Source organism: Urocampus carinirostris, chromosome 14 (genome assembly GCF_059441175.1).
Source record: "Urocampus carinirostris isolate Australia breed hairy pipefish chromosome 14, RoL_Ucar_1.0, whole genome shotgun sequence".
NCBI lineage: Eukaryota > Metazoa > Chordata > Actinopteri > Syngnathiformes > Syngnathidae > Urocampus > Urocampus carinirostris.
This window is the reverse complement of record NC_142362.1, coordinates 8,087,113-8,096,729: the sequence shown is the minus strand read 5'-3', so window position 1 is coordinate 8,096,729 and position 9,617 is coordinate 8,087,113. Positions and strand designations below refer to the sequence as shown.

At 40.6% G+C, this 9,617-nt stretch overlaps 1 protein-coding gene across 13 annotated transcripts in view; it reads right to left on the bottom strand.

Moving 5' to 3' along the window:
* Positions 1 to 1,636: 1,636 nt before the first annotated feature.
* Positions 1,637 to 9,617, bottom strand: part of stxbp5l (syntaxin binding protein 5L) — a 308,998-nt gene continuing 301,017 nt past the window's right edge. For all 13 annotated transcript variants that reach the window (XM_088353620.1, XM_088353624.1, XM_088353621.1 and 10 more), the window contains one exon: positions 1,637 to 8,753. In XM_088353620.1, coding sequence (XP_088209746.1) covers positions 8,712 to 8,753 — 42 coding nt within the window. In that variant the 3' untranslated portion in view covers positions 1,637 to 8,711. The remainder of the gene's footprint in view (positions 8,754 to 9,617) is intronic.

Here is a 9,617-nt window from a genome sequence, read left to right as displayed (position 1 = left end):
AAATGTGCATTATTTTTTACATAGCATAAGGCCCGACATACTTTTCCGCCATCTTGCTACTACGGGTATACCAGAGTGCCAAAAACCTTGAGAAAGGCCGGGTTATGAAAGACAAGGGGAAATTGTGTCGTTTGGTCACTTTGAGTGTTGGTAGTTTTTTTTTTTTTCACTCAGGTTGAAAAATGTGCATTGTTTTGTACAGAGCATAAGGCTTGACATGCTTTTCCGCCATCTTGCTTCTACGGGTACCCAGGAATACCAAAAACCTTGTGAAAAGCTGAATTCTAAAAGAAAAAGGAAAATTCAGTCATTCAGTCACTTTGTGTTGTTTTCAAACACTACCCTGAACCTGACAAATGTAATATCACCCATGGTGACTCGGTCACAAATCTAGGTGTTATATTTGATCCTAATCTGTCGTTTCAGTTACACGTGAAAAATATTACTAGAATAGCTTTCTACCACCTCCGTAATATTGCGAAGATTCGTTCGATTCTGTCCCAATCAGATGCAGAGGTTTTAATTCATGCGTTTATTACTTCTCGGCTTGATTACTGTAATGTATTGCTTTTGGGTCTCCCGATGTCTAGCATTAAAAGTTTGCAGCTGGTTCAGAATGCGGCAGCTAGACTTTTGACTAAGACCAAAAAGTTTGGGCATATTACTCCTGTATTGGCCAACTTGCACTGGCTCCCAGTCCACTTAAGATGTGACTTTAAGGTTCTCTTATTAACATATAAATGTTTGCATGGGCTTGCACCGTCTTATCTCTCCGATTTGATTTCCCCCTATGTTCCTGCACGGAGTTTGCGCTCGGAAAATGCCGGTCTACTTGTGACTCCGAGAGCCAAGAAGTCTGCAGGCTCGAGAGCGTTCTCCATCCGGGCCCCGGTGTTATGGAACGCCCTGCCTCCGGAGATAAGATCTGCAACCTCAACGGAAGTTTTTAAATCGAGGCTTAAGACACACTTCTATTCCAAAGCTTATGATTGATGCCCACCTCATATTCTGTATTGTCCTTGATTTGAGATGAGTCAGCGGACCAGCGTTTGACCTGAAGCATGTGAACGCCTGCATGGACCAGCTAGCAGAGATGGGAAGCTGCGTCGTGGCAGTCATAGACTTCCTCGACTAGTTTACAGGCTGGGGGCGTCGCTGCTGTCATGCACTTTCTGGACAAATTTTCAACATGTTACCTAGTGTTTACTATTCTGTGTACAGTAATTGGGATTCACCCTGGTCAATCCTGGAAGGGGGATTACCACATGTGAGGTCCTTTCTCAAGGTTTGTCTTTTTTCCTCACACTGAGGTTTTTGAGTTGTTCCTTGCCCGCATGCTGGTTTAAGATCAGGTAATCGTGCAATTTTGTAATTGTAATCCTGTGCAGTCCTTTGAGACATTTTTGTGATTAAGGGCTATATAAATAAATGTGACTTGACTTGAGTCTTTGTGGTTTATATTTTTCCATGTGCTCTGTAGCACTGGATTTCAAATGCACTCCCCCATAGAGCGACATCTAGTGGTCAAGTAATACGCACTGTCCCTCTGTAGTAGTAACCTCATGAAAAAAAAACGCTATCGACCTGTTAGCCATTAACTCACACACCCAAAAAACAAATACATCTCTCAACAAAGTACATCAATCCATGTTTAATATCACTTTGCTTCTGCATCAACATATGTTCATTGAGTCAAGTAATCTCTATTACACTAGTATAATATTAAGAAGAAAAAGTGATAGAATCCATTGAAATAAGACAAACTTTGCTGCCATCATCGAGAAAACTTGAGAAATGCTTTTTTTTTCTTTTTTTTCTTTTTTTTTCTCACCGTGTGAAGAACGTCAGAGTTCCGGGTGCTTCGGACAAAGAGTATCAGCAGTGACGGGTACAACACACATAGAGGGAAAAATACCCCGTCCGTATCGTATTTTTCCAACAGATATCGAAAAGTACGGATACTATATAAAACAAACGGAAACGAAAACATAGAAAGAAAACACCCTGTCAGTTGTAGTCTTTTTTTATGTCTTTTTATCCGCCGTTCAAAAAAATGTCTGAGATGTCTCGTTAAATATACGTGGCTATTCTATTCGAGTGTCCGATAACGCGGGGGGACATCATGACGATATTTTGCATGAGTATGTACCTAAATGCAGCAATGATAGACATACTCAAGGCGCCGTGATGTGCATAAAGTGGCTTGCGAAACTATTCGGCCCACTGGAACTTTGTGACAGTTTCAGACTTCGAGCATTGTTGTGGATTGTTTGGAGTCGGCTTGCATAAGGAACGCATTAGAGGGGAAATTCCAGTCTGTTTATCCCGGGTGTAAATGTCAGCGAATATTATTATTAGTAATCGCCTTGGACGAAAGACTGGCGTTCGTCCTGCCAAGATTTCTTGGAAGGGAGCATGCCAGGTCAAACCGACCCCAGGAACAACAGTTCCTGGAACTGTGGAACCGACCCCAAACAGTTCTTGGAAGTTATATAAAAGATAACAAAGCACTGTCCGGTGGCGTGCATGTACACGTGCAAGGGGGCGGACGAAAACTAAAACTGATGTTGTATTAGGATATAAAAAGCCACCCGTCTCTGACGACGGGGAGATACTTCGAGATTTCTGTGGACGAGGTTCAATAAACGAACTCTCCCTCCTACGCCACGACTCCGCTGCACCTTGTTTTTCAAGTATTATGTGTTATATATTGTGGGGCAAATTGATCGAGCTGTTTCCACAATAACATCAAGATAGAAAACTGTCATTTCTTGTGAAGCATCAACAATAAGTGGGACACAATCATGAAGTGGAACACACTTTATTGGATGATTTTCCGTCATGAATCAGAACAGATACAGGACCCAATTGCGTGACGTTCTCACACAATCCTTTATTTTATGGGAAAGTCATGCAAGTTAGGTAGCCGGTCTGGCGTGGAAGGACAGGAAGCCAGAGACCGACGAGACCAATTCCAATTGTCACGGTTGCCATGGCGCCCAATTGGTCCCAGCCGGGTGGCACCAGGTTCTGTCACGGTTGCCACGGTGCCCAATAGGCCCCGCCCATGGACACCGGCTTAAACGCGTTGACTCATTGCTCCTTAGGAGTACTTGAACGCGGTCCTTTGAGCCGTTAGTTGTCTGGGCGTGGGTGAAACTTCTGCAAGACTCCTGTTAAACTCTGTGAAATGCCTAGTTCTGTGAAAATGCCGGTGTTTGATCCTTTTTTATTTTTTGGCCTGATCTGTTTGATTTTGATAACTCTTTTGTTCGGATTTCGATCCACGTCCGGGACCATCGATCCCCGGATCAAGTGTGCGCGCATTCCTCCTCTCCCTAATAAACTGTGAGTACCTTACGCTATTGGGTTCTTTAATCCTGTTTCCTGTCCTGGTTCGTGACACCAATTGCCCAAGTTGATATCGGACAGGAAGTGACAGGCAGGATAGACAACGGATTGGAATATCGGAAATTAACAGGAGAAACTAGACGGGGACGAAAACTGGAGACAATAATAGAGAGGACAAAAACAGACGGAAACTAAACTGGAACCCGAAATTAAACAGGACAAAAATAAACGGGAACAATACCGGACTGGAGATATCACAAGAAAACAGGACCGTGTCAGAACCCAAGTCTTGTGGGGTAGAAGTTCGTTTTACGGGCTGACACTGAAGCAAGAGAGCGCTGAGCTTTATATAAACAGAAAGTCAATCTCTCAACGAGCTGCAGCTGGCACCACAAGGGCGGGGCCAATTGGGCACCAAGGCAACCGTGACACATACGGGCGCGGCCAATTGGGCGCCACGGCAACCGTGACTCACACGGGTGTGGCTAATTGGGCGCCATGGCAACCGTGACAATTTTCAACTTTTTTAACAAATGAAAAACGAAAAGTGGATGTGCAAAATGATTCAGCTCCTTTTATTTCAGTGCAGCAAACTCAGTTCATAAGTTCAGTGAGGATCTCTGAATGATTTAACGTTGCTCTAAATGACTAACGATGATAAATGGAAATCACCTGTGTGTAATGAAGTCTCTGTATAAATACACCTGCACTGTGACAGTCTCAGAGGTCTGATAAAAGAGCAGAGAGCATCATGAAGAACGAGGAACACACCAGGCAGGTCAGAGATACTGTTGTGGAGAAGTTTAAAGCTGGATTAGGAGACAAAAATATTTCCCAAGCTTTAAACATCCCAAGGAGGACTGTGCAAGCAATAATATTGAAATGGAAGGAATATCAGACCACTGCAAATCTGTCTGTAGGACAACAATCAGTCGTATACTGCACAAATCTGGTCTTTATGGAAGAGTGTCAAGAAGGAAGACATTTCTTAAAGATATCCATAAAAGGTGTTGTTTAAAGTTTGCCAAAAGCCACCTGGGGGACACACCAAACATGTGGAAGAAGGTGCTCTAGTCAGATGAGACTAAAATCGCACTTTTTGCCAACAATGCAAGACATTTTGTTTGGCGTAAAAGCAGCACAGCTCATCACCCTCGACACACCATCCCCACTGTCAAACATGGTGGTGGCAGCATCATGGTTTGGGCCTGCTTTTCTTCAACAGGTATAGGGAAGATGGTTAAAATTGATGGGAAGATGAATGGAACCAAATATAGGACCATTCTGGAAGAAAACCTGACAGAGTCCGCAAAAGACCTGAGACTGGGACGGAGATTTGTCTTCCAACAAGACAATGATCCAAAACATAAAGCAAAAGCTACAATGAAATGGTTCACCAAAAAACATATTAGGGTGTTAGAATGGCCAAGTCAAAGTCCAGACCTCAATCCATTTGAGAATCTGTGGAAAGAACTGAAAACTGCTGTTCACAAACGCTTTCCATCCAACCTCACTGAGCACTAGCTGTTTTGCAAGGAGGAATGGGCCAAAACATCAGTTTCTTGTTGTGCAAAACTGATAGACATATCCCGAGCGACTTGCAGCTGTCATCGCAGAAAAAGGTGGCGCTGCAAAGTATTAACTCAATGTCGGCTGAATCATTTTGCACACCCACTTTTTCGATTTGTATTCGTTAAAAAAGTTTAAAATATCCAATAAAGTGTGTTCCACTTCATGATTGTGTCCTACTTATTGTCGATGCTTCACAAGAAATTACAGTTTTATATATTTATGTCTGAAGTCTGAAATGTGGCAAAAGGTCACAAAGTACAAGGGGACCAAATAGGGATTATCCTCCTTCCTTCCGGACGGTTTGAAAAATACAGACGGAATACACAGGTACAAAAGATCCTCTTCACCCGATGCTTTACGACATAATCACGATATGATACACCACCATGTACCATGAAACATTTGTTGTTCTGAAACACACAAGAGCCTTCAGCTGGAGAGGCCGTCACCATCGAATAGAGGACGAGAGGATACCATAATAATCAAGAACGATATCGAATGAAATCAAGGAATCCTTTGCTGTTTTACACATGGACATCTTCACCGACATCTGGATAGCACTGGAAAAAAATACTGTTTTTTTTTCGTTTTTCTCGGTTTTTTTTCGGAACCATTTACTGATAAACGACTCACGAGGAAGTTGGCGGTGTGGACGGTGGAGTCGACCGTCGTATTTTATGAAGACGCGGGTTCAAAATCCTGAAAGTTCAGGAGTCAAGACTTGATTGGAGAGAGGTGAGTGGGAGGATCCTTTCCGATTGGTTGTTTTACTTTTAAGTCGATTCTGTTTTTTGTATAAGACACTTGCAGTTTGTTTTTTGACTGTTCCTGCGTACTGTTGTTCGTAGTCTATTATGAACAGTTTACATCATTGTCACTATCGGCCAATCGGGTTGCTGTTCTTTGATATCCGCACCCTATAGGCCGGATCTGCTTTTGCAACAGATATGCTTATTCCATTTTTAATATCAGACACCTGCAAGGAGATAGCATAGGAGGCCAGATTGTTATTTCGACTATACTTCAGTGTTGTTTGGACTACTATGCACAGTTTACATCATTGTCACTGTCGGCCAATCGGGTTGCTGTTCTTTGATTCCGCACCCTTTTAGGTGGATCTACTCTTGAAACGGATACGCCTGTTCCATTTTTAATATTGGACACCTGCAAAGGAGCTAGCATAGGAGGCCAGATTGTTATTTCGACTATACCTCAGTGTTGTTTGGACTACCATGCACTGTTTACAACATTGTCACTATCGGCCAATCGGGTTACTGTACTTTGATTCGGCACCCTAATAGGCCGGATCTGTTTTTGTAACTGATCAAATTATTCCACTCTAATATGGAAAGGAGCATAGGAGGCCAGATCGTTATTTCGACTATACCTCAGTGTTGTTCGTACTTTGGACTATTATGAAGTTTACATCATTGTCACTATCAGCCAATCATGTTTCTGTTCTTTGATACCCACACCCTATAGGGCGGATCTGCTTTTGTAACTGATAACTTTATTCCATGTTCAATATTAGACACCTGCAAGGAGATAGCACAGGAGGCCAGATCGTTATTTTGACTATACCTGAGTGTTGTTCGTTGTTTTGACTACTATGCACTGTTTACATCATTGTGACTATCAGCCAATCATGTTGCTGTTCTTTGAAAGCTACACCCTTTTAGGCGTATCTGTTTTCGTAACTGATGTTTACTCCTATTTTAATACTCAACATCTGAAAAGGAGATTACATAAGATGCCATTACATTATTTTGACTATTATTGCGCACTGTCATTTATTGTTTTGAGTATTTTAAACTGTTTCGATGGTGGTACTATGGGCCAATCATGTTGCTGTTCTTTGAATCCCACACACGTTAGGGCGGTTCTGCTTTTGGAAGCTAGGTGATTTCATAAAACGAAAGGGGTCAGGAGAGGGCCTTTAGAACAGGTTGGAATCTCTCATCTGAGGTGTGGCTTCTCTCCCTGACCTCCTTGCAAGTTCAAAATCAATTGATGTCTGCTCTTCTTCATTTTGATTGTCTACTAAATTTAAAAGTATCAGGAACCTAGGTAATTTAATAAAAAGAAAGGGCTCAGGAGAAGGGCTTTAGAACAGGTTGGAATCTTTTACCTGAGGTTTGACCTCTCCCCTGTTCTCCTTGCAATTTCATAATCGATTGATGTCTTCTCTCCTTAATTTGAGTGTCAACTAAACTTTAAACTTATCAATAACCTAAAATTTAAACTTATCCTTGTTCTCCTTGCAGGTTCATAATCCATTGATGTCTTCTCTCCTTAATTTGAGTGTCAACTAAACTTTAAACTTATCAATAACCTAAAATGTAAACTTATCCTTGTTCTCCTTGCAGGTTCATAATCCATTGATGTCTTCTCTCCTTAATTTGAGTGTCAACTAAACTTTAAACTTATCAATAACCTAAAATTTAAACTTATCCTTGTTCTCCTTGCAGGTTCATAATCCATTGATGTCTTCTCTCCTTATTTTGAGTGTCAACTAAACTTTAAACCTATAATAACCTAGGAGATTTAATAAAAATAAAGGGCTCAGGAGAAGGCTTTTAACACAGGTGGGAATTTATTTTCTGAGGTTTGACTTCTCCCTTGTTCAAAATCTATTAATGTCTTCTCTCCTTTACTTTGTGTGTTTACCAAACTATAAACATAACATGTGACTCATTAACATATCCCACAAAACCTGCACATCCGGCAAACGGTGACTCAATCACAGAAATCCAAGTCCTTTAAGTGTTACTTTACTAAGAAAAAACATTTTACTCTAGAAAATGGCCCTTTAAACATCCACCAATGTATCATTTGCGTGTCACCACAAACAAATGACCACTACTTATTCGTCTTTTGTGACTTTACACTGATTGCACTCCTGTTTTTTTTTCGTTTTTTTCTTATGGCACATGAATAATATATAAATAGGTTGATATAAACATACGGTGTGTTCTCTGAGCCGTTTTTGCATACAAGTCATACTATTCTTTTCTGGATCCTTAATAGTTGCCGGGTGGTGGAACCTCATCAGCTATTGTATTTGAAATAAGCAGCAGCCCGAACGTAAACTTGATCAATCGTGTAAATCCCTTTATGGTTGGCGAAGATCGCTTAAGTGTTATTTATCGTGAGAGGGGGAAAAAGCCAACTATTTGCGTTTTGAATCAAAAAATATTTGCAGAAAAAAAATCAGAAGAAGAAAAAAAAACAGGTTTTGGCGTAATAGCGATGCAGGTATACGTTAAATTTTTTTGGAATATATATATTTATATATAGATTTTGTCAATATTTCAAAAAATAGAAAGTTTTTTATAGTTCTGTAGTTGGTTATATTAGTAAATAAAAAAAATAATAATTGAATCTCCTGTTAAAGTAGCATTAAAGTAAGCATGCTGATTTTTAATATGGCAGTTTGATATTTCGATAGTCATTCCTTGTTTTGTTTCATGCATGTTTCGTTTTTTTTTGTTTATTAATGTAGAGTATCTACACAGTGAGGTCAAGAAACCCAAACCCATCGGGAATACGCACTCACACACATACAGTGCCCAAAACGCTACCCATCGTTTCTTTTTTTTCCTACCGATCAATTGAGGATTTCTCCCGTCCACTTACTGTGTGACAACGTGGCACACTCGTCCCAAAACCCAAAAAAGAGAAAAGTCTTTCTTCAGCCTCTCTTCCTTTTTTTTTTTTTTGCTTTCATCCGTGGAGTACAAATCCCAGACCTCAGAAATCCATCAGTTTGTCTCACTGGTCTCCCGAGATTAAAACTGGTACCACTTCTTGTCCTTACACTTCAACATCACCTGTGAAGAAAGCATGGCAGAAGTAGAGATTTTTTTTTTCAAACGATGTAATTTCCTAAAACAGGGGTGTCGAACTGGATCAGAACCACCGACGGTGTAAAGTAGGCTTAAACGTATTTGCTCAAGGTGTGTATGTCTAATCAATTACATGTTCCTTTTTGGCGTCTCTTAGTCTTCCTGTCTTTGTTTAAAGGTGTTGGTACTTTTCCAGGGGGGTGGTCTTTTGTCTTTGTCTCAACATACCAGTACTTTTCCATGTCTTGTGATTTCAATAAAGAAGAAGAAGAGGATTTGGAAAATGTATTTAATAGGGAAGATAAAGGGGTAGGGAAAATAAGCATCTGCTTCTGACTACCCCTTTTCGAACATGTTATGTGACATTATTTTGTTGTTGACTCATTGCTTTTGTCCTGTTTTTATTTTAATGTTCGATATAAAGTTTTCATTCATTCATTCATTCAATCAATAAAACACAGAGAAAGACGGGGGTGAGCGAAAGTAAGAGAGAGAGTATGGAAAGAGCGAGTTGCTAGTCCTCTCTCTGCTTATCTCCCCGGCTGCAGCAGGTTAAAAAAACTGAACAAGTCTCTTGCCTGGTGTATTTTCTAGCGTTAGCCAATTTTTATAGCTCTCCCAAACGTCAGTGGTCTTTTTAGACCCCACAGACAGATTTAAACAATACTGAGAAAAGCACAAGAGAAAAGTGAGCCAGTTCACATTAAACAATGACCCTCAGTTTTAAATATGTCCATTGTATGTCGCCACTCACAAGACAAACCACCTGTTGTAACTGTATTTACCATTTATCAAGCATGGAATATTTAAGGAAACACATTTTACTTAATGGTGAGGTGCATCATTTGA